This window comes from Capra hircus, assembly GCF_001704415.2.
Source record: "Capra hircus breed San Clemente chromosome X unlocalized genomic scaffold, ASM170441v1, whole genome shotgun sequence".
Classification (NCBI taxonomy): domain Eukaryota; kingdom Metazoa; phylum Chordata; class Mammalia; order Artiodactyla; family Bovidae; genus Capra; species Capra hircus.
In genome coordinates, this window is record NW_017189516.1 from 9,757,971 (window position 1) to 9,784,025 (window position 26,055).

Below are 26,055 nucleotides of genomic sequence, written 5' to 3' on the forward strand. Positions count from 1 at the left end.
ACCCACACACGAATCTGCCGCAGCATGATTTGGACTGGACTGAAATGCAAGACAAAAAGACGCAATCGAGCCCGCGCCACTGCGCTGGCGACTGCCTCTACACCCACCCAGCCAGCGTATGCGCAGGCGCGCGACCTTCATGGGCGGGGCCTAGGCGGTGGCGCCAGAGCGTGATACAGCGGATTGGCCGCCGGGACGTCGACGGTTGACCCGGCCCCGCCTCCATTCGCACGGCGCATGTGCAGGGCGGGAACGAGGGAAATTCAATCCGCGGCCGAGATACCGGAAACCCTCTGAGGCGTCATGGAGGTGTCCCGAGGTTTTTCGGAAGCTGGGCCCTTAAGCCCGGAGCAGGCTGCCAGTTACCTGAGGTATGTTTGGGACGGTGGGCGGGTCTGGTTCACCGGCCCTGGCCGGGAGTGGGGATGAAGGTCTCTTGGACTCCCTCAGGGGCCCAAAGTGCCGACAAGGGCGAGCGCCCTCGTCCTCCGAAGAGGGTGTGGGAATATCTGCAGATTTCTAAATCCTGGGGAGCCTCCGATGCCGGGTCAAATAACTCTCCCGTATGAACTCGATTGAAGAGCCAGAACTTCAATCGATCCAGGCTTTCTTGGGTCTTCAGCTTTCAAAATTACTATTTTGAAATCCATTTTCTTTCAATACATAAAAAGTGGTGATACATTATGGTATTGTTCTTGCTAAATTTAAATATTTTCCTTTTATAATTTAATGTATCGTTTTCAGTCAGGGTTGAGCACTCACCTTTCTGTTTGGAAATAGTTAAAAAATTTTTTGAAATATAGTAACATTAAAGATATAAAATTCACATTATATGTAGTAAAAATATTTTCCCTTTTTATTTTTCCAACGATTTTTGTGCATGTGCGTTAATACACAAACATAAATTTTAACATTCCCCCCCACAAAAAAAGCTTTTCTTGGGTCTTTTCCAGTCTACCAAGCTCCAGGCCTAGGGGATACAGAGGAGTAAAACACTGTCCCTGCCCCCAGATTGCTTATACTCTAGCGGTGAAAAGAGATAGGTAAATGTGTAGGGAATGGCCAACTACAAGGGTCAGGGGCTGAGGGAAGGGCTCACAAGAGGAGACTTTGGTGTTGAGAAAGGAATGTTCCTTCACCAGATGGCTAAGGATGGGGGAATGAACATTTAAATGTTTTTAAAAATTGTTATAAAATAAAACATAAAATTTACCATCTTAGCCATTCTTTTTTATTAATTTATTTTCTATTAAAGTATAGTTGATTTTCAATGTGTTAATTTCTGATATACAGGAAAGTGATTGATTTATACATATATATTTTTAGGATTTAAAAACTTTTTTTAATTCAAGTATTGTTGATTTACAACATCATGTTGATTTACAACATCATGTTATTATAGTTTCAGGTATACTTTTTCATATTCTTTTCCATTATGGTTTATCACAGGATATTGAATATGGTTCCCTGTGCTATATACCTTGTTTATCCATTCTATATATAATAGCTTGCATCTGCTGATTCCAAACTCCAAAACCCGTGGTGTAGGAGCACAGAAGGGGTAGGGCTCAGGGCACAGGCAGCCACTAAGGTGGCTTCTTTCCATGGAGAGAGGGGTGCAAGAAGGTTACTGCGAGGCCAGGTAGAGACTTCAAGGTCGATGAAGGACTGTGTGTTCTGGGTGAGTGGCCGTGTGTTACTGCTCATCCACTGTGCAGCAGCAGTAGGCAACTTCAGGAGAGCCCTGTCCTCCTTCAGTGTGCCTCAGGCATCCTTTACTGAGAAAGCTTAGCATTGTGCTGGCTGTAGAGGAGAGATGCTTAAAGGAATTCTGTCATCATAGAGCAGGTATTGAGGGGTAAATTTGGAACTGAGATGTAATAAATGATGACTGACAGTTATCTGACCTCTATTTATCTATGATCCACCCTCTCTGCCATGTCACTCACTGTCACTCTCTTTTTGACCCACTTGCTTGTCCTCTATGTTGTCCACTCTCTCTTGCTGTCACCCATCTGTTCTCTTTCTCTATGTCACCCACTTTCTTCTGCTATTTAATTTCTATTTAATTTCTACTATTGCTTCTGTTTCATTCTACTCCCATTGCTTTGGTCAAGGTCACCAGTGACTTTCATGTAGCTAAATCTAATGGTCAGTTCATAATCCTCCTCTTCCTTTGCCTACCAGTAGTACTTGACAGAGTAGAGCAGTTCTCCACAAAATGCTAGATCCATTTGGCCACCGGGGCCCCTCAATCTCCTGACTTGAGGTCGCAAAGAATGTCTGACTCTTTGCGACCTCATGGATTGGGGTCCGCCAGGCTCCTCTGTCCATGGGATTTTCCAGGCAAGAATACTGGAGTGGGTTCCCGTTCCCTTCTCCAGGGGATCTTCCCAACCCAGGGATTGAACCCAGGTCCCCTGCATTGCAGGTAGACTCTTTACTGTCTGAGCCACTAGGGAAAACTATATATGTATGTATGTACACACACACACACACACACACACACACACACACACAATATATAGTGCATGTTTGAAAGTTGCTAAGAGCGTAAATCTTAAAAATTTTTTAAAGTTCTCATCACACAAAAATCTATAATTATGTATGGTGACAGATGGTAACGACCTATCGTGGTGATCATTTCACAGTACATATAAATATCAAGTCATTAGGTTGTACACCTGAAACTAATACAATGCTGTTTGTTGATTATATCTCAATAAAAAATTTAAAAAAACTATTTTAGAGCCAAAATAAAAAGATTTAAGATTCAGTATTTTTGTCAAGAATTCTTCATAGGTAAGGTCATGTACTTCATATTGCAACATATCAGGAAGTATACACTGTCTGATTTTTCTACTTTTAGTAATTTTATGGTTGATCAGTGAGTTCAGGTAGTCGTAGGCAGATCACTCCTTTGCAAAGTTGCATTTCCCCCCTTGTGATGAATAAATAATATGTCAGGGATACTTTAGCATCCTATGAATACCCACTTCCCCATCAGCCTTTCATCCATTGACAATCATTGTTATCAATAATATAATTATTATCAATGCCTAAATCAATTATTTCATTAGGTATTACGAGTGGTAGTTTTCTAATTTCACCATTCTTTCTGTGTTAATTAGCTGAAATTCTTTCTGTTAATGTTGAAATACCATTTTTTAAAATTATACTCCTTTCTTTGGTGATCCTATTCAGGTTCTTGGTTTTAAATTTCATCTTTTAAAAAAACTTATTTTTGGGTGCAGTGGGTCTTCATTGCCACATACAGGCCTCCTCTAGTTGTGGCAGATGGGAGCTACTCTTCATTGCCTTGTATGGACTTCTCATTGTGGTGGCTTCTCTTGTTCTTTTCTCTTGGGGGAGCATGGACGCTACAGCATGGGCATTTCAGTAGTTGTGGCATGTGGGCTCAGTAGTTGTGGCTCATGTGCTTAGTTTCTCTGTGGCATGTGGGATCTTCCCAGACTGGGGATTGAACCTGTGTCCCCTGCATTGAAAGGCAGACTCCCAACCACTGGACCACCAGGGAAGTCCCTAAATCCTGTCTTTATGTTGTGAATTTTCACATTTTTGTCTTTAGTCCTGACCTATTCTGAATGCTAGACTCCTGTATCCAGCTACTTACTCTGTATCTCTACTTGGTAATAGACATATCAAACTTGTCAAAAGCAGAGGACAGATCTTGAAAAATAACAAAATTGGAGGACTCACTGTACCTGATTTCAAAACTAACTACAAAGCTGTGGTAGTCAGGTTACATATATAAGTATAAACATAGAGATCAATGGAATAGAACTGAAGAGTTTAGACTCTTCTTTCCTGTAACAACATAAAGCACCCATTTTTTGTTGTCATTTAGTCACTAAGTTGTGTCTGACTCTTGTGACCCCACGGACTTGAAAGGTTGTTGTTGAATTACAACACTGGGATTCTTGGCCCCCGGAGGAGAAGAATTTAATCCAGGGCCAGAGACAAGGCTTGATCGCTCAGAGCTTTTGTGTAACAAAGTTTTATTAAAGTATAAAGGAGATAGAGAAAGCTTCTGACATAGGCATCAGACGGGGGCAGAAAAAGTACCCCCCTGCTAGTCTTTAGCTGGATGTTATATAGTCACCAGCAGTCTGTTAATGAAAGAAAGGAATGTATCAAAACTTAGAATGGCACCAGGCCCCTCACCCATAAGATGTATTTTGGGATAATTTTGGCTCCAAATGGTTTATCATGGGCCATAAAAGGATTAACTTGAATCTTGAAGAAGGGCAGAACACCATACAAATAGTGTCATTTACATAGATTAGAGAAGTTGCTCAGTCCTGTGCGACTCTTTGCGACTCCATAGACTAGCCTATCAGGCTCCTCCATCCATGGGATTTTCCAGGCAAGAGTGCTAGAGTGGGTTGCCATTTCCTTTTCCAGGGGATCTTCCTGACCCAGGAATTGAACCCGGGTCTCCCGCATTGCGGACAGACGCTTTACCGTCTGAGCCACCAGGGAAGCCCCCAGAGGAACAATATTGGAGTATGACATACTGGTTTATCAAGTAGGTTCTGAGCCCAAAAAGGCGGAACTGAATTGAAGACAGAGTTTGGGGTAAATGCATAGTACATTAGCATAGCTTAAGACCACTAGACCATTCAGGTATGACCTAAATCAAATCCCTTATGATTATACAGTGGAAGTGAGAAATAGATTTAAGGGTCTAGATCTGATAGATAGAGTGCCTGATGAACTATGGAATGAGGTTCGTGACATTGTACAGGAGACAGGGATCAAGACCATCCCCATGGAAAAGAAATGCAAAAAAGCAAAATGGCTGTCTGGAGAGGCCTTACAAATAGCTGTGAAAAGAAGAGAGGCAAAAAGCAAAGGAGAAAAGGAAAGATATAAGCATCTGAATGCAGAGTTCCAAAGAAGAGCAAGAAGAGATAAGAAAGACTTCTTCAGTAATCAATGAAAGAAATAGAGGAAAAGAACAGAATGGGAAAGACTAGCGATCTCTTCAAGAAAATTAGAGATACCAAGGGAACATTTCATGCAAAGATGGGCTCGATAAAGGACAGAAATGGTCTGGACCTAACAGAAGCAGAAGATGTTAAGAAGAGGTGGAAAGAATACACTGAAGAACTATACAAAAAAGATCTTCACGACCCGGATAATCATGATGGTGTGATCACTCATCTAGAGCCAGACATCTTGGAAAGTGAAGTCAAGTGGGCCTTAGAAAGCATCACTACAAACAAAGCTAGTGGAGGTGATGGAATTCCAGTGGAGCTATTTCAAATCCTGAAAGATGATGCTGTGAAAGTGCTGCCCTCAATATGCCAGCAAATTTGGAAAACTCAGCAGTGGCCACAGGACTGGAAAAGGTCAGTTTTCATTCCAATTCCAAAGAAAGGCAATGCCAATGCTCAAACTACCGCACAATTGCACTCATCTCACACGCTAGTAAAGTTATGCTCAAAATTCTCCAAGCCAGACTTCAGCAATACATGAACCGTGAACTCCCTGATGTTCAAGCTGGTTTTAGAAAAGGCAGAGGAACCAGAGATCAAATTGCCAACATCTGCTGGATCATCAAAAAAGCAAGAGAGTTCCAGAAAAAACATCTATTTCTGCTTGATTGACTATGCCAAAGCCTTTGACTGTGTGGATCACAATAAACTGTGGAAAATTCTTCAAGAGATGGGAATACCAGACCACCTAATCTGCCTCTTTAGAAATCTGTATGCAGGCCAGGAAGCAACAGTTAGAACTGGACCTGGAACAACAGACTGGTTCCAAATAGGAAAAGGAGTGCGTCAAGGCTGTATATTGTCACCCTGCTTATTTAACTTATATGCAGAGTACATCATGAGAAATGCTGGACTGGAAGAAACACAAGCTGGAATCAAGATTTCCAGGAGAAATATCAATAACCTCAGATATGCAGATGACACCACCCTTATGGCAGAAAGTCAAGAGGAACTAAAAAGCCTCTTGATAAAAGTGAAAGAGGAGAGTGAAAAAGTTGGCTTAAAGCTCAACATTCAGAAAACGAAGATCATGGCATCCGGTCCCATCACTTCCTGGGAAATAGATGGGGAAACAGTGGAAACAGTGTCAGACTTTATTTTTTGGGGCTCCAAAATCACTGCAGATGGTGACTGCAGCCATGAAATTAAAAGACGCTTACTCCTTGGAAGAAAAGTTATGACCAACCTAGACAGCATATTCAAAAGCAGAGACATTACTTTGCCAACTAAGGTCCGTCTAGTCAAGGCTATGGTTTTCCCAGGCAAGAATAGCTAAAGTACCCATACTTCAGATATTTACTAGGTATAGGGGTCTAGTCAAGGCTATGGTTTTTCCTGTGGTCATGTATGGATGTGAGAGTTGGACTGTGAAGAAGGCAGAGCGCCGAAGAATTGATGCTTTTGAAGTGTGGTGTTGGAGAAGACTCTTGAGAGTCCCTTGGACTGCAAGGAGATCCAACCAGTCCATTCTGAAGGAGATCAGCCCTGGGATTTCTTTGGAAGCAATGATGCTAAAGCTGAAGCTCCAGTACTTTGGCCACCTCATGCGAAGAGCTGACTCATTGGAAAAGACTCTGATGCTGGGAGGGAATGGGGGCAGGAGGAGAAGGGGACGACAGAGGATGAGATGGCTGGATGGCATCACTGACTCGATGGACGTGAGTCTGAGTGAACTCCAGGAGTTGGTGATGGACAGGGAGGCCTGGCGTGCTGCGATTCATGGGGTCGCAAAGAGTCGGACACGACTGAGCGACTGAACTGAACTGAGGGGATTATGGTTGCTATAGTGTTTGTTTTTTTTTTTTTTTTTTTTGATCTGTTCAGCAAGCTTTCACATCTACCCTCTTCTGGTGATCTTATCCTTTGGCTACTAAGGTGGGCAAGATAATAGTTTTTAACATTTTTCTTCTGAAATATAAGACATAAGACATATATAAGAAAATGTAAATATTCAATTTAATGAATTATCATTATAATTACTACCTAGGTCATAGTTTGTTTTTAGATTTGTATTCTTGTCTTAATGGAAAGTCTTACCTGTTTGCACACTGAGGTGGCCTGAAGGTTAACTGAAGGCACACTTGAGGGTTTAGGACTTTTTCCAAAACAACCCTAGGTTTGTTCAGATTCTGGGTTAATTGCTTGCTTGAAGCCCCAGAGTTTTGTGCTCCAGTGCCGTAGTTAACCAAATAACCTTGGGCTGAAATATCGAGGGCTGGAGGTACCAAAGTTCTTTTCTACCATAAAAGAACTTAATATTGTTCCTGGAGAATTTTTCATTTTTAGTTAGACTTTATCCCAAAGGGCCAGTCAGGATGTTAACCACGAAATGCTCCCCTGAATAATGAAACTTTTTCCTGCTGAAGAGCATTAGTTGGTATAATCTATCTGAATGCCAAAGCATATCCTCTATGTCAAAAAAAAGAGAGAATTTTGGTTTTGGCATAATTATGAATTAGCTGCTTTTTCTGGAGTCATTAGCAGATTCATCTGCTTTCTGATGGCATGTTGTTAACATGTAAGAGATGCTATCTTCCTGTTTTTTCTGGTAGAAGGTATTTGTCCAGTTCAACCAAAATTGTTAGGTCTTAAGTTACAAAGAGGGTGGCAGATCCCTGTCTGCCTTTGAAACAGGCCTTGCTCATCTTGCCTCCTTATATTCTCTTTCTGACAGGGTTCAGAGGACCTGAAAGAGCACTAAGAACCTTGGATCTCTTTTGGTCCATTTGGTTTGGTCCAGATAGTTCTTGTCTAGATTCCCAAGCCAGTGACACAGATAAATACTACAGAAAGCCTTACACTGTTTTAAGTAATAGAGGGAAACAGAGTACATATATGGACAATGTGAAAAGCTTGTGTAGGGTCTTATCCTCAGAGCCCTAGGCTTACCATTTTGGGGTAGGGGTGGGGGAAAGCACTTGGAGAAGGGATACAGCCAGAGTTGATGGTACTTTTTCTTTCTAAGATAAACCAGGAGTCATGAACTGGCAGTCCATGAGCCACATTCACAGATAAATTTTATTTGTCCGACCCAATGTTTTAAACATGTATGCATTAGTTACTATTTAAAAATCAGGAGAATTCACATAAAAATCAGAATTTCCAACTGTCTTTCAACCATCAGAAAATCTTGGCAAATCTGGACTTTTTTTTTTAACTTTTTTTCTATTTTTTTAAAATAAATTTTTAATTTTTAAATCTTAGTTTACTACTTTTTTTTTTTAAACTAATTTCTCATTTTCCCTTTGGTTTGTTTTATTTTTACAAACCCTTGGAAGGCTTAGTTTCAATAGATTGCAGGGAGGTAGCTGCTCTGCTGTGTATGAAAGCCAGACCTGGAGGCAGGTCCTCTATGAATGGTTTAACACCAGTTTCCACAGGAGCTTGTGTGTGATGGGCGAGGGGCGGCACCCTGTGTCCCAGAATGATCGGCTTTCCATATTAGACCCCGGTCCCAACATGCGGCAGGGCTGCCACACCAAGCCCTGAGAACTCTGGGCTCTTATGCCTGTGTTGGAATTACCATCCAAAGATGAATTACAGCTTGTCTCCTTTACATGGGGCATATTCCTCAGTGTTGCTTTCAATATAGCAGCTTCACACCTCTGTTACTTGCCTTGTCCCTATAGGTCTTTGCTTTATGACCTCTATACGTTGGGTGTATTCAGCAAGGACCAAACCTGACGAGTTAAAATAGAATTCTGTAAGGTTTGAGGCCCACTGCTCTTCATCCCTGAGCCCCTCTCTTATATGCTTTAATAACCCTCTATACTTTTCCTTCACAGCCATTACAACAGTTTGTAGCTACTTACGTGATTCTTTGATAGATGTCAGTCTCGTGTACCATGAGCTGCATGAAGGCAGAGACCTGTTTTGTTCTTAGCTGTATCTCCAGTGTTTAGCACAACGTTTGACATATGATAAGAATCTGCCTGCAGTGCAGAAGACCTGGTTTCGATCTCTTGGTTGGGAAGATCCCCTGGAGGAGGACATCGCCACCCACTCCAGTATTCTTGCCTGGAGAATCCCATGGAGCCTGATGGACTACAGTCCATGGGGTTGCAAAGAGTCAGACATGACAGAGCAACTAAGCACAGCACAGCAAATGCTTAATACAAATTTGATGAAGTGAATGTTCCGTAGCTTACTTTGGTTGGTCAAATATCCTCCAAAGACAGTGGTTACAGTTTCACCAGTGGAGAACCCGTATACATTGGGTGATTATCATAGGGGAATATTCTGAGAGACAGCTTACTGGGGATTGCTGCCTCTGTGCTACCTGTGCTAGTTCAGGTGTCGCTCAGTCGTGTCTGACCCCTTGCAACCCCATGGACTACAGCACGCCAGGCTTCCCTGCCCATCACCAACTCCCAGAACCTACTCACACTCATGTCCATTGCGTCAGTGATGCCATCCAATCATCCCATCCTCTGTCGTCCCCTTCTCCTCCCACCTTCGATCTTTTCCAATGAGGGTCTTTTCCAGTGAGTCAGTTCTTCGCATCAGGTGGCTAAAGTATTGGAGTTTCAGCTTCAGCATCAGTCCTTCCAATGAACAGGACTGATTTCCTTTAGGATGCACTGGTTGGATCTCCTTGCAGTCCAAGGGACTCTCAAGAGTCTTCTCCAACACCACAGTTCAAAAGCATCAATTCTTCGGTGCTCAGCTTTCTTTATAGTCCAACTCTCACATCCATACATGACTACTGGAAAAACCTGTGCTAATTCAGAAGCAATTGTGTCTCAGGATCTAAGCTTCTGCTGGACCTTATAGCTAAGCTCAAGTTCCTCCATTAAGATCTCTAGTAGCCTGAGGTTTCAGCTACCTGAACAAGGCTGTTTTTAAATAAGGCTGCTTATAAAAGCATTTTAATTGTGTTAATGTTGAAGTGACTGTCTCTGAATTCTGCTTTATATCCTGTCTTGAAGGCAGTGGTTTTCAAACATCCAGGTCTTAGATGGTCAGTCAGGTTATAGTCTGCTAGTGAAGTTTTTGGAGAGTTGCAAACTCCTGGAAAGACAATAGACTGCCCACTGTATCTGAAAGTTGTTTAACTTTTTGAGTATCTTGATCTCACCATTGCATACCTTTGGTGAACATAGACCAAATGCCTCATGTGGACCAGCTCACTCTGCTGGTTGCTTAGAATGCAGTGGTGAAAGACATACATGTCCTTATAATCATGTGTGTGTGTGTGTGAGAGAGAGAGAGAGAGAGTCGCTCAATTGCGTCCAACTCTTTGCAATGCCATGGACTGTAGCCTGCCAGGCTCCTCTGTCCATGGAATTCTCCAGGCAAGAATACTGGAGTGGTAGCCTATCCCTTCTTCAGAGGACCTTCCCAACCTAGGGATTGAACCCAGGTCTCGAGCATTGTAGGCGGATTCTTTACTGTCTGAGCCACCAGTTTCATAAGATGACATGGAAAATTTCATATGATAGATAAAAAAACACAAGATATGTCTCCAATCCAGATTGTGTGTGTGTGTGTGTGTGTGTGTGTGTGTGTGTGTGTGTGTGTGTGTGAAGGGGGAAGTTGTCAGAGAAGCCTTCTTAAAAAAACACTGACTTTTAAAGATTAGTGGGAATTAAGCAGTGGGGAAAAAGCTGATGGCATACTAGACATACACGGCATACTAGACAGTTTTATGTGTAAAGATTTAGAAGCAAGAGGAAGCATGGCCCCTTCAGGGCAGGGTAGGAGTTTAGGATTGCTGGAATATGGTGAAAGTTGGAGGAGTGAAAGCAGATCTTTGGACCTTGATGGTAGATGGTAGCAGATCTTTGGACCTTTTCCTTGTCTGGGAAAAATATAACATGGAGGCAAGGTAGAAAGATAGAGCAGTGGCTTTGGCTTTTTCAGGCTTCAGTCAAAATTCTAGCTCTACCACTTGCTTTGCTAGCTGGGTAACTTCAGACAATTCATTTGACCATGATATGCTGAGTCTCACTTTCCTTATGTTATAAAATGGGGATATCTGGGCCTGGGTCAGTTGTTCTGTCCCTTCTCTTAGCCAAATTATTGTATCTTTTCCAGACTGCTCTACTTCCCACCTTCCCACACCCATCCTCTTGAACAAATGGCAGTTCCTCAAAAAGTTAAACATAGAATTTTGATGTGACCCAGCAGTTCCACTCTTAGGGGTATACCCAATAGAATTGAAAACAGGGGCCCAAACATATACTTGTGTACCAGTGTTCATTGCAGCAGTATTTATAAGAGCTGAAAGGTGGAAACAGTCCAGGTGTCCACTGATAAATGGATAAAATAGGTTTCCATGCAGTGGAGTATTCACACTTGAAAATGAGTAAACTTGTGATAGATGTTACAATATGGATGAACCTTGAAAACATTATGCTAAGTGAAATAAGCCAAGAACAAAAGGACCAATATTGTGTGATTCCACTTGTATAAGATACCTAGAATAGGCAAATTCACATAGAGACAGAAAGTAGAATAGAGATTATTAGGGGCTGGGCAGGAGGGAATGGAGAGAGTTTCTGCTTGGGATGATGCAAAAGTTTTAGAAATAGATAGTGGTGATAGTTTTACAACATGATGAATGTAATTAATGCTATTGAAGTACAATTAAAATGGTTAAAATGGCAAATTTCATCTTACATAGATTTCACCACAAAAAAAAATTCTCCAGAAATTTATTCTTTCATAGTTCCAGAGGCCAGAAGTCTGAAATCAAGGTGTCAGCAGGGTTAGTGTCTTTTTGGAGGCTGTGAGAGAGAATCTGTTCTGTGCTGCTTTTAGCTTCTGGTGGTGCTGATGATCCTTGGAATTCCTTGGCATGTAGAAGCATCACTCCGTTCTCTGCATCTGTCTTCACATGGCATTCTCCACTTTGTCTCTCTGTGTGCAATATACCTCTTATAAGGACAATAGTCATGTTGGATTAAGACCCACCTTAATCCAGGGTGACTGCATCTTAACTTGATTACATCTGCCAATACCCTATTTTCCCAAGTAAGGTAATTCATACATTCCAGGTCAACGTGAAATTTGGGGGGATACTGTTCGATCCAATAGGAAGCCACTGCTGTGGATAAAATCTTCTGGAGGAAAGTACATAGAGTCAGAAGGGCAATGACAACACAAAGATCCTCGGAAATACCAACGTCTATATGAGGATGGGCAGAGGGGAAGGAATTCAAGACTCAAGACTGAGAAGGAATGATTAGAGAGGTAAGAAGAAATCCAGGAGAAAGTGTTGTATACCACTATACCCAAGGAGAAGGGAAAACTTGATGAAGGAGATGGTGGTCAGTGGCTTTAAATGCAGCACAAAGGTCAAGAAAGACCAAGAAATAACCATTTGATTTGGCAGTATGGAGGTTGTTGGTACCCTGTGAAAACAGCTGCATTAGGGTGCTTAGGTGAGAAGCCACATTGTCGTGTATTATGTCTCCGTTTTGTGAGCCTTTGAACTGAGAGGCAGCAGCCTATGGGCAAAGTGGCCCCCTTCTTTTTTTTTGACCCACTACCCAGATTCTATTATTAATATTTCACTGTACTTATTTTATCACATATCTATTATACCAATTCATCTTATTTTTTGGATGCATTTCAAAGTAACTTGTAGACATCAGGATATTTCCTCCTACTTCAGCATAATACCATTAACTATTTTTATTTTTAAAAATTTATGTATTATTTTTGGCTGCTCTGGGTCTTTGTTGCTGGGCTCGGTCTTTCTCTAGTTGCAGGGAGGGGCTACTCTCTATTTGCAACGTGTGGGCTTATTGTGGTGGCTTCTCCTGTTGTGAAGCATGGGCTCTAGGGCACGAGGACTCAATAGTTATAGTCTTGATGAAAGTAAAAGAGGAGAGTGAAAAAGTTGGCTTAAAGCTCAGCATTCAGAAAACGAAGATCATGGCATCTGGTCCCATCACTTCATGGGAAATAGATGGGGAAACAGTAGAAACAGTGTCAGACTTTATTTTTTTGGGCTCCCAAATCACTGCAGATGGTGATTGCAGCCATGAAATTAAAAGACGCTTACTCCTTGGAAGAAAAGTTATGAGCAGCCTAGATAGCATATTAAAAAGCAGAGACATTACTTTGCCAACTAAGGTCCGTCTAGTCAAGGCTATGGTTTTTCCAGTAGTCATGTATGGATGTGAGAGTTGGACTGTGAGGAGGCTGAGTGCCGAAGAATTGATGCTTTTGAAGTGTGGTGTTGGAGAAGACTCTTGAGAGTCCCTTGGACTGCAAGGAGATCAGCCCTGGGATTTCTTTGGAAGGAATGATGCTAAAGCTGAAACTCCAGTACTTTGGCCACCTGATGCGAAGAGTTGACTCATTGGAAAAGACTCTGATGCTGGGAGGGATTGGGGGCAGGAGGAGAAGGGGACGACAGAGGATTTGATGGCTGGATGGCATCACTGACTCGATGGACGTGAGTCTGAGTGAACTCCAGGAGTTGGTGATGGACAGGGAGGCCTGGCGTGCTGCGATTCATGGGGTCGCAAAGAGTCAGACACGACTGAGCGACTGAACTAAACTGACGGACTTAGTTGCCCTGCAGCATGTGGAATCTTTCTGAACTGGGGATTGAACCCCTGCCCGCTACCTTGGCAGATAGATTCTTAACCATTGGACCACCAGGGAAGTCCTATAGCATTAACTAGATTTCAATATTTTAGGGTTTTTTCTTTTGAAGTAAAGTTTACATACCAAGAAACGCTTGGTGCTGCTAAGTCACTTCAGTCGTGTCTGACTCTGTGTGACCCCAGAGATGGCAGCCCACCAGGCTCCCCCATCCCTGGGATTCTTCAGGCAAGAACACTGGAGTGGGTTGCCATTTCCTTCTCCAGTGCATGAAAGTGAAAAGTCAAAGTGAAGTCGCTCAGTTATATCCAGTTTACACCTGTGTAAACATTGTGATGATCTCTCTTGGCTTCCCTATTTATACTTCACTCTCCTCCTTTTGGTTGTGTCCTGTGCAAAATAGGGCTTATACCCACCACCAATCAAGAAAGGGAATGGAAATAGGCATATGCTCAAGGCCGATTGACAGTTGCAAGTTACATAACAATAGGCTTTGTTGTGCATGTCTTACCGTAATTCAGTCTGTTATAATCAGATGTATATACATGTAAATATTTATGAATGGGCTCCTAGCTGCCTAAGGTTACTTGAGGAAGCCCCTGTGGTTAGTTTGTATCCACTGTGTGCCTAGGGCGCATGTGCAGTAGTTGGAAAAGTCTGTTTATTTTTGTAGCATATCTTTGAGCTCTTCTGGGTGTGTCTGGGATGGGGTTTAGAGATCAGCTTGCATCCTTTTCAGCTAGGTCACCCCTTGTTGCTCACACTTAACTTCCTACCTAACGTTATGATGGGTTTCCCTGGTGGCTCAGAGGTTAAAGCGTCTGCCTCCAGTGCAGGAGACCCAGGTTCGATCCCTGGGTCAGGGAGATCCCCTGGAGAAGGAAATGGTAACCCACTCCAGTATTCTTCTTGCCTGGAGAATCCCATGGACGGAGAAGCCTGGTAGGCTACAGTCCATGGGGTCGCAAAGAGTCGGACATGACTGAGCGACTTCACTTTCACTTTAACATTATGATAAATTATTTTCCACTTTGATTAAAATGATCACCCTGGAAGTAAGGCCAAAAGGCAGCCATCTTCCGAAGCTAATTCTGTGATCCAGGCTTTAATGGGCCAGTTTCCAATACTGGCGTTCAGGTCATCTGCAATTTTTATGTCAGCCACACATGACTTATTGATTCTGATTGAGAATTGTATGTGATGTATCTGCATGCATCTTGACATGGGGGCTGTAGATATAGAGATGTGTCAAGAAGCTCCTTATCAGGGGGTTGGATCAGGATAGGGGAACTGATTTCTTTTTTTTTTCTTGGCTATGCTGGGTCTTCACTGCTGTGCAGGGGCTCTCTCTAGTTGTGGTGAACAGAGAGCTTCGTTGTTTTGGTGTGCGGGGTTCTCACTGCAGTGGCTTCTCCTTTTCAGAGCTCAGGCTCTAGGTGCATGGGCTTCAATAGTTGTGGCCCATGGGCTCAGTTGCTCCGTGGCCTGTGGGATTTTCCCAGATCAGGGATTGAACCCATATCCCTTGCATTGGCAGGTGGACTCTTAACCACTTAATCACCAGGGAAGTTCCTGAGTTCTTTTTAAAAAATTTTTGTATTGAAGTATAGTTGATTACAATGTTGTGTTATTAAATAGCAAATCACAGCAAAGTGATTCATATACATATGTGTGTGTGTATATATATTCTTTTTTAGATTTTTTTTCCATTATAGGTTATAGGAAACTGAGTTCTTGTGGGATGGAGAGCCATAATTATACTCACATGGACCGAAATTCGCAAGACCAGGCTTCTATACCCTGTGGCTGGTGGTCAGGTTAGAAAAGAGCAACTTCTGGTTGGTTTGCATGTGACATCAATAAAGTTTTACTGGGTCAGGGTCTTTGCATTTAGTTCCTTATCTTGTCACATTCCAGAAGAACAGCATAGGGCATGTTGCAAAGGGCCCTCCAGATTAAGGAAAACCTAGTGCTTGTCTCTGCAGTTTAAGCTTGTGTCTTTTCAGCTGCTGATTTGAAAACACTGCTGCATTTAGTGGGGCTTAGCTTTTGGGAGGAGAAGGCAATGACACCCCACTCCAGTACTCTTGCCTGGAAAATCCCATGGATGGAGGAGCCTGGTGGGCTGCAGTCCATGGGGTCGCTAAGAGTCTGACACGACTGAGCGACTTCACTTTCACTTTCAGTTTCATGCATTGGAGAAGGAAATGGCAACCCACTCCAGTATTCTTGCCTGGAGAATCCCAGGGATGGGGGAGCCTGGTGGGCTGCCGTCTCTGGGGTCACACAGAGTCGGACACGACTGAAGTGACTTAGCAGCAGCAGCTTTTGAGAGTATAGTTATGGTATAGAAACCATAGCTAATTGGTTTCTCTCGGTAGGAAAACATTGCAATATGTAAGCCTGGCATTCCCTTTGTGGAGATGAAATGCTTTTCGAGGGATCAGGCAAGCAATGGAAGGATGGAAGATGGGATGGGATTGTTGAGATGTTAGTTGGCTGTGATTGAGGCAGATTTTTGCATCTGGGGAAACAGAAAGTGCTTTTGGGAAGAAATGGTTTTAAGTGGCTACTTTAAGGCAAAGATATTCAGGTGGGTTTAGGATCCAGGGAATTAGTAGCTGGGCAGTTCTGCCAATGAAAGGGTAGCTTTGCAGGTAGAGGCTGTGTTTAATGGTTGTGTCTTTCTCCAGCAGTTGTTTGTATACAGTTTATGTGTCCTTCAAAACATTCCTTAAAGGGAACCATATTCTAAGCATGTAATTTGTGATATAATCATTAAAATGTAAAAGGTTTTATTATCCCTTGCTATGAAATTAAAATCTCTTTTGGGTTGATGGTTTTGCATCTGAATAGTTCTTTAATATACTAGAGCTTCATATGTAAATATCTTTTGGAAATTATTAAATGGGTAAATGAAAATAAAAACTGACACTCTCTCCCCACACTCTAGCACTCTTTTTCTCCTTGTTGTCCTGCTGGAGAGGATGTTCTTTCTGCTGAATTGGTTACTCTTCCCTTGTCCTCTTGGCTCCCAAGCAGTCCTGGCTTCTCCCAACCAGGCCCAAGGAGAATAGGGGAGCAATTTTGGAAAAAATATTTGAGCCCTTAAACTATTAGCTGAGTTCTCCAGATCATTAGGGATACAGTGTGTTATAGATGGACACATGATTGCAATAGTAGTAAAAATGACATGTTTTCCTTCCAAGCCCAGGATTGGAGTTTAAGTAGCTAAACCAAACTGTATTACAGAAAGCGTTGTAGTTTTGTAAACAATAAGATATCCAGAGCAGTGCTATAAAAGCAGGTTTCATTTTTCCCCCAGTTCCATTATAGGGAAAGAATACTGTCCTAGGTCTAACTTTATTGTTGGAGCAGACAGGGTGGAGGGGAAGAACTGAGATACAGTGTTAGATCTGCTAATTAGGGTGTTCCAGGGACTGGGAAGGTAATTTGGCTGACAGCAGGTGTTTGACCCAGCCAGAAAATGGTGCTGTCCAACAAATACTGTAAACTCCAGTTGTGGTGCGGGCAGAAGGTTGACAAATGTGGATGTTTCAGAGGATGAGTAGAAAGAACCCAGAAGTATGAGTCTTGGGCTGGTGGTAAGAAGTCTAGGCAGATAGTCACCATTTAAAATTTTGTTATATTTTTGGCTGCACAGGGTCTTCCTTATTACATACAGGCTTTCTCTGGTTGCAGCCAGTGGGGGCTACTCTTTGTTGAGGTGTGCAGGCTTTTCATTGCTCTGGCTTCTCTTGATGTGGAGCACAGGCTCTAGGCATGCTGGCTTCAGTAATTGTGGCACACGGGCTCTGTAGTTGCAGCTTGTGGGCCCTAGAGTGCGCAGGCTCCAGTAGTTGTGGTTGTTCAGTCACTCAGTCATGCCTGACTCTTTGCGACCCCATGGAATGCAAGCACGCCAGGCTTCCCTGAGTTCAGTCACTCAGTCATGCCTGACTTTGCAACACAATGGACTGCAGCACGCCAGGCCTCCCTGTTCCTCACCAACTTCTGAAGCTTGCTCAAACTCATGTCCATCGAGTTAGTTATGCCATCCAGCCGTTTCATCCTTTATTGTCCCCTTCTCTTCCTGCCTTCAGTCTTTCCCAGCATCAGGGTCTTTTCCAATGAGTCAGTTCTTCTTATCAGATTGCCAAAGTATTGGAGTTTCAGCTTCAGCATCAGTTGTTCCAGTGATTTTTCAGGACTGATTTCCTTTAGGATTGACTGGTTGGATCTCCTTGCAGTCAAAGGGACTCTCAAGAGTCTTCTCCAACACCACAGTTCAAAAGCACCAATTCTTCGGTGCTCAGCTTTTTTTTATAGTCCCACTCTCACATCCATACATGACTACTAGAAAAACCATAGTTTTGACTAGATGGACCTTTGTTTGCAAAGTAATATCTCTTCTTTTTAATATGCTGTCTAGGTTGGTCATAGCTTTTCTTCCAAGAGTAAGCATTTTTAATTTCATGGCTGCAGTTATCATCTGCAGTGATTTTGGAGCCCCCCAAAAGTCTCTCACTGTTTCCCCATCTATTTGCCATGAATAGTGTGACCAGATGCCATGATCATAGTTTTTTAAATGTTGAGTTTTAAGCCAACTTTTTCACTCTCCTGTTTCACTTTCATCAAGAGGCTTTTTAGTTCCTCTTCACTTTCTGCCATAAGGGTGGTGTCATATGCGTGTCTGAGGTTATTGATATTTCTCCCAGCAATCTTGATTCCAACTTGTGCTTCATCCAGCCCGGCATTTTGCATGATGGACTCTGCATATAAGTTAAATAAACAGGGTGACAGTATATAGACTTGACATACTCCTTTCCCAATTTGGAACCACTCTGTGTTTCCATGTCCAGTTCTAATTGCTTCTTGACCTGCATACAGATTTCTCAGGAGGCAGGTAAGGTAGTCTGGTATTCCCATCTCTTGAAGAATGTTCCACAGTTTGTTGTGATCCACATGGTCAAAGGCTTTGGCATAGTCAATAAAGCAGAAGTAGATGTTTTTCTGGAGCTCTCTTGCTTTTTCAATGATCCATTGGATGTTGGCAATTTGATCTCTGGTTCCTCTGCCTTTTTAAAATCCAGCTTGAACATTTGAAAGTTCATGGTTCATGTACTGTTGAAGCCTGACTTGGAGAATTTTGAGCATTACTTTGCTAGCATGTGAGATGAGTGCAATGGTGCAGTAGTTTGAGCATTCTTTGTCATTGCCTTTCTGTGGAACTGGAATGACAACTGACCTTTTCCAGTCCTGTGGCCACTGCTGAGTTTTCCAAATTTCCTGGCATGTTGAGTGAAGCACTTTCACAGCATCATCTTTTAGGATTTGAAATAGCTCAACTCGAATTCCATCACCTCCACTAGCTTTGTTTGTAGTGATGTTTCCTAAGGCCCACTTGACTTCACATTGCAGGATGTTTGGCTCTAGGTGAGTGATCACACCATTGTGATAATCTGGGTCATTAAGATCTTTTTTGTATAGTTCTTCTGTGTATTCTTGCTACCTCTTCTTAATATCTTCTGCTTCTGTTAGGTCCATATCATTTCTGTCTTTTATTGTACCCATCTTTGCATGAAATGTTCCCTTGGTATCTCTAATTTTCTTGAAGAGATCTCTAGTCTTTCCCATTCTGTTGTTTTCCTGTTTCTTTTCATTGATCATGGAGGAGGGCTTTCTTATCTCTCCTTGCTATTCTTTGGAAGTCTGCATTCAAATGGTTACATGTTTAATTTTCTCCTTTGCCTTTAGCTTCTATTCTTTTCTCAGCTATTTGTAAGGCCTCCTCAGATAACCATTTTGCCTTTTCACATCTCTTTTTTGGGGGGATGGTCTTGATCACTGCCTCCTGTACAATGTCACGAACCTCCATCCATAGTTCTTCAGGCACTCCATCTATCAGATCTAATCCCTTGAATCTATCTATCACTTCTACTGTATAATCATAAGGGATTTGATTTAGGTCATACCTGAATGGTCTAGTGGTTTTCCCCACTTTCTTCAATTTAAGTCTGAATTTTGCAATAAGGAGCTCATGATCAGAGCCACAGTTAGCTCCTGGTCTTGTTTTTGTTCACTGTATAGAGCTTCTCCATCTTTGGCTACAAAGAATATAATCAGTCTGATTTCGCTGTTGGCCATCTGGTGATGTCCATGTGTAGAGTCTTCTCTTGTGTTGTTGGAAGAGGGTGTTTGCTATGACCAGTGCTTTCTCTTGGCAAAACTCTGTTATCCTTTGCCGTGCTTCATTCTGTACTCCAAGGCCAAATTTGCCTGTTACTCCAGGTATCTCTGGGAGAAGGCAATGGCACCCCACTCCAGTACTCTTGTCTGGAAAATCCCATAGACGGAGGAGCCTGGTGGGCTGCAGTCCATGCGGTCTGAAAGAGTCAGACACGAATGAGCGACTTCACTTTCACTTTTCACTTTCATGCATTGGAAAAGGAAATGGTAACCCACTCCAGTGTTCTTGCCTGGAGAATCCCAGGGATGGCGGAGCCTGTTGTGCTGCTGTCTGTGGGGTCACACAGAGTCAGACACGACTGAAGCGACTTAGCAGCAGCAGCCAGGTAACTGTTGACTTCCTACTTTTGCATTCTAGTCCCCTGTGATAAAAGGACATCTTTTTTGGTTGTTAGTTCTGGAAGGTCCTGTAGTTCTTCATATAACCATTCAACTTCAGCTTCTTCAGCATTACTGGTCAGGGCATAGACTTGGATTACTGTGATATTGAATGGCTTGCCTTGGAAACTAACAGAGATCATTGTTTTTGAGATTGCACCCGAATACTGCATTTCGGACTCTTGTTGACTATGAGGGCTACTCCATTTCCCTAAGGGATTCTTGCCTACAGTAGTAGATATAATGGTCATCTTAGTTAAATTCACCCATTCCAGTCCATTTTAGTTCACTGTTTGCTAAAATGTCGATGTTCACTCTTGTCGTCTCTTGTTTGACCACTTCCAATTTACCTTGATTCATGGACCTAACATTCCAGGTTCCTATGCAGTATTGTTCTTTACACTATCAGACTTTACTTCCATCACGAGTCACATCCACAACTGGGTGTTGTTTTTGCTTTGGCTCTGTCTCTTCATTCTTTCTGGAGTTATTTCTCCACTCTTCTCCATAGCATATTGGGCACCTACCAGCCTGGGGAGTTCATCTTTCAGTGTCCTATCTTTTTGCCTTTTCATGCTGTTCATGGGGTTTTCAAGGCAAGAATACTGAAGTGCTTTGCCATTCCCTTCTCCAGTGGACCACATTCTGTCAGAACTCTCCACCATGACTTGTCTGTCTTGGGTTGGCCCTACACGGCCTGGCTCATAGTTTCATTGAGTTAGATGAGGCTGTTGTCCATGTGATCAGTTTGATTAGTTTTCTGTGATTGTGGCTTTCATTCTGTCTTCCCCCTAAAGGATACTTCCCTGGTGGCTCAGAGGGTAAAGCATCTGCCTGCAATGCGGGAGACCCATGTTCGATCCCTAGGTTGGGAAGATCCCCTGGAGAAGGAAATGGCAACCCACTCCAGTATTCTTGCCTGGAGAATTCCATGGACAGAGGAGTCTGGTAGGCTATAGTCCACGGGATCGCAAAGAGTGGGACATGACTGAGCAACATCACTTTCATTTTCCCTCTGAGGGATAAGGATAAGAAGCTTATGGAATCTTCCTGATGAGAGAGACTGACTGTGGGGGAAACTGGGTCTTGTTCTGATGGGCAGGGCCATGCTCAGTAAATCTTTAATCCAGATTCTGTTGATGGGCAGAAATGTGTTCCCTCCCTGTTGTTCCCAGCCTGGAAATTGCTCCCTATGTTCTCCTAGGGAGAATGAATTGATCCTGCCCAGCCCTCTCTTCCTCCTCCCCACCTCCTCTCTGCTCCCAGGTTTCCCTGTCCTTCACCATCCCCCAGAGCTTGCTCAAACTCATGTCCATTGAGTCAGTGATGCCATACAACCATCTCATCCTCTGTCGTCCCCTTCTCCACTTTCTCCCTCAGTCTTTCCCCGCATCAGGATCTTTTCTAATGTGTCAGCTCTTTGCATCAGGTGACCAAAGTATTGAAGCTTCAGCTTCAGTAGTTGTGGTATTCAGGCTTATTTGCTCCATGTCATGTGGGCTCTTCCTGAATGAGGGATTGAACCCATGTCCCCTGCATTGGTAGGTGGATTCTTATCCACCACACCAACAGGCAAGTCCACAAATGGAATTTTTTTTTCTTTTTTTAAAAAAAACTTTTAATTCTGAGTAGTTTTGGATTTACAAGTATATCACAAAGATAATACAGAGAGTTCCCATATATCCGAAACCTAGTTTCCTGTATTCTTAACATCTTACATTTGTGTGGTACATTATAATAAACTAATACTGATACATTATTACTCAGTAAATCCATACTTATTTGAATTTCCTTAGGTTTTGCCTAATATCCTTTTTGTATCCTGTCTAGGACACCACATTACGTTTTGTCATCTGTCTCTTTAGGTTCTTCTTGCCTGTGACAGTTTCTTAGACTTGCCAGTATTTTTGATGACCTTGACCATTTTGAGGAGTACTGATCAGGCAGTTTGTATACTGTTCCCCTAGTTGGGATTTGTCAGTGTACTTTCTTATGTTTAGACTGGGGCTTTTGGTTTTGGGGTGGGGGTGGGGAGACTACAGAGGTAAATTACCCTTTTCATTAAATCATGTCAAAGTGAAAGTACAAGTCACTTAGTCGTGTCTGACTCTTTGCGACCCCTTGGACTCTACAGTACATGGAATTCTCCAGGCCAGAATACTGGAGTGGGTAGCCCTTCCCTTCTCCAGGGGATCTTCCCAACCCAGGGATCAAACCCAGGTCTCCCGCATTGCAGGCAGATTCTTTACCAGCTGAGCCACAAGGGAAGCCCAAGAATACTGGAGTGTGTAGCCTATCCCTTCTCCAGCAGATCTTCCTGACCCAGGAATCGAACCAGGGTGTCCTGCATTGCAGGCGGATTCTTTACCAACTAAGCTATCAGGGAAACCAAAAAAGGGTACATATTACCCACATGACTTATCACTGTTGATGTTGACTGTAGTCACCTGGCTGAGGTACTGTTTGCCAGATTATTCATTTTATTTTTGTTTTGTTTTTGGCCACACCACATGGTTTGTGGTATCTTAGTTGTCCGACCAGGGACCAAACCCGTGCCCCCTGCAGTGGAAGCACGGAGTCCTAACCACTGGCCCACCAGGAAATTCCCAGTTTCTTCACTTTAAAGGTACTCTTTTCTGTACTGCACTTTTCCATACTGTACTCTTTGGAAGGATGTTACTATGTGTACTACACAGTTAAGGATTAGGAATTATGCTTCATTTTCCTGAGGGTAGAGTATCTGTATAAATTATTTGAAATTCTTCTGCACAGGAGATTTGCCTCATTTCCTATACTTATTCACTCATTTATATTGGGCTAATATATCTGTGGACTCATGAATATTTATTTTATACTTTGAGTTATAACCCAATACTGCTTTATTATATTGCTCAAATTGTTCTGGCTTTGACCATTGGGAGCTCTTTCATTTGGCACTTGTGTCTCTGACATACTCCTATCATTGTGGGATGTTGTTTGTATTTGACCACTTCCTTACTTTCTGACAATACAGCATGCTCCAGGCTCATCTTATAGATTTCTTGCCATAACCCTAGAATGCCATTTTTCCAAGGAGGTCTGGTCCTTTTATTGGCAAATGGTACTAGAAATCAAGATCTGGGTGCTTGATGTGCTTGTTACTGCTGGGGTTTCCTTGCTTCTAGGCCCTCTTAGCTGATAGAGCGAGGAAATATGTGTGTGTATGTATATATATATACTAACCCACGTATATCCACATCTGTAAATATTTTTAGCTGTAACTATCTGTGTTTTTCTATCTAGATGGCATCACCGACTTGGACATGAGTTTGAGCAAGCTTTGGGGGTTGGTGGTGGACAGGGAAGCCTGGCGTGCTGTAGTCTGTGGGGTCACAAAGAGTTGGACACGACTGAGCGACTGAACTGAACTGATCTGTATTTATGTTGAACATAGGTTTATAGTGATGTTTCTAATTCTGATCCATTACCGCCTGGATCATTGTACCCTTCTCTTAACCAGTCTGTAAACTCCCATTCCAACAGTGAGAAACATGGCTCCCATTATCTGCCATCCATGTACTTAATTCTTTAACTCTAGCATACATGCATTTCAGAACTTTGACCTCATACCCCCATGGGAAACAACTGTATCCACTAGAGTACATGCTTATGTTTCTTTTGGTTTTACTCTTACAGACTTCATTCATTTCCTAGGTTACTTAGGTCAGCACATTTTCCCTCCAACCTCTTCAGTGAGGTTGTTTCATACATTTGTAATACAGCTAGATTGTTTCATGGTGATTTTAATACAGTGTGTTAAATGTACTGATAGAGATGAACATATAGGGGAATATTGAGGTGGAACAACTGATGGGGGAGGGTAGGGATGAAAGGCATCCTAGAGGAACCACAGGTGAGGCCTGATCTTAAAGCAGCTTTGTAGAACTGCAAATTCTTGGGCCTAACTACAGAATCAGAAAATCTGATGTTGGGGTCTAGCAATCTGTGTTTTAACAAGCCTTCCAGGAGATTGTGGAGAAGGCAATGGCAACCCACTCCAGTACTCTTGCCTGGAAAATCCCATGGGTGGAGGAGCCTGGTAGGCTGCAGTCCATGGGGTTGTGAAGAGTCAGACACAACTGAGCGACTTCACTTTCACTTTTCACTTTCATGCATTGGAGAAGGAAATGGCAACCCACTCCAGTGTTCTTGCCTGGAGAATCCCAGGTATGGCTGAGCCTGGTGGGCTGCCGTCTGTGGGGTCGCACAGAGTCAGACACGACTGAAGCGACTTAGCAGCAGCAGCAGCCAGGAGATTGTGCAGAACATTGAGAAACAGTGTCTTAAAGAATAAGTGAGGTCAGCTTGGAGAAGAGTATAGTCCAGAAGAGGAAGGTAGTGTGAGGCTAAGCTTTAGAGGACAAAGTAGTATGATGGACATAAGGGGTTAAAAGAAAATGTTTGAGGCAGGAAGTGGCAGAAGTTAAGGCAGAGAGATCAGCATTTCCTGGCTGTATCAGTCAGGGCCTGGAATGCCAGGCTACAGAGCTTAAACTTCATTCTTAGGCCATAGGAAGCCACTGAAGATTTTGTTGTTGTTAGCAGATTTGTTGATGTACCATTCCATTCTCAAACCGTAAAAGAGTACAGTTTAATAATTTTTAGTATGTTCACAGAGTTGTGCACCCCATCACCACAGTTTTTTTTTTAACTTTTTATTTTTACTTTATTTTACTTTATAATACTGTATTGGTTTTGCCATACATTGACATGAATCCACCACGGGTGTACATGCGATCCCAAACATGAACATTTTCATCACCCTTAAAAGAAATTCCTTACCTTTCAGCCATCATGCCCTCTCCAGTCCATGAATGCCCCAGCCGCCAGCCCCTGGCAACCACTAATCTACTTTCTCTGTGAATTTGCCTAACCTGGACATTTCATATAAATAGAATGATAAAATATATGCCCTTTTGTGACTGGCTTTTTTATGTACAGTTAATGTACAATATTATATAAGTTACAGGTGTATGATATATTTCCTGTGTTGTATAGTATACCCTTGTAGCTTATTTTATACTTGATAGTACCTCTTAATCCCTTACCCCTATGTTGCCCGCCATGACCCCCATTCCTCTCCCCAATGGTAACCACTAATTTGTTCTCTGTATCAGTGAGTGATTGGCTTATTATTTCATGTAGCAAAATATTTTAAAGACTCATTCATGCTGTAGCATTATTTCATTCCTTTTTATGGCTGCATAATATTCCCTTGTATGGGTATATCACCTTTTTATCTGGTATATCATCATTTGATGGACATTTGTGTTATTTCCCCTTTTGGTTTAGTGAATAATATAATACTGCTGTGAATATTCATGTGCAAGATTTTCTGTGACCAAATGTTTTCATTTCTCTTGGGTATATACCTGGGAGTAGAATTCCTAAATTACATGGTAACTCTATGTGTACCTTTTTAAGGAACTGATGGACTAATTTCTGAAGCATCAACTCCATTTTACATTCCTACCAGCAGTGTTATAGAGTTTCAATTTTTCCACTTTTTCGTGTTGCTGTCAACACTTGGTATTTTCTCTTTTTGATTCTAGTCATCCTAATGGGCATGAAGTGTTATTGTGGTTTTGGTTTGCATTTTCCCCGATGACTAATAATGTTGAGCATCTTTTCATGTGGTTGTAAGCTATTTGTATATCTTCTTTGGAGAAATAGTCAGATACTTTGTCCATTTTAATTGGGTTACTTGTCTTTTTTTTTGGGGGGGGGTGAGATCTTAGTTCCCTGATGAGGGATTGAACCCAGGGCCATGGCAGTGAAAGTGTTGAGTCCTAATCACTGGACCACCATG

General features: G+C 42.5%; 1 protein-coding gene and 1 non-coding gene across 2 annotated transcripts in view; both read left to right on the forward strand.

Annotated features, from left to right (window-relative positions):
- The first annotated feature begins 264 nt into the window (after positions 1 to 264).
- ERCC6L (ERCC excision repair 6 like, spindle assembly checkpoint helicase) overlaps positions 265 to 26,055 on the forward strand; it is a 31,355-nt gene continuing 5,564 nt past the window's right edge. Inside the window, exon 1 of the mRNA XM_005700652.3 lies at positions 265 to 371. Coding sequence (XP_005700709.2) covers positions 304 to 371 — 68 coding nt within the window. The 5' untranslated portion in view covers positions 265 to 303. The remainder of the gene's footprint in view (positions 372 to 26,055) is intronic.
- On the forward strand, positions 14,375 to 14,447 carry TRNAW-CCA. The gene has a single exon. It is a non-coding gene; the product is annotated as a tRNA-Trp (tRNA).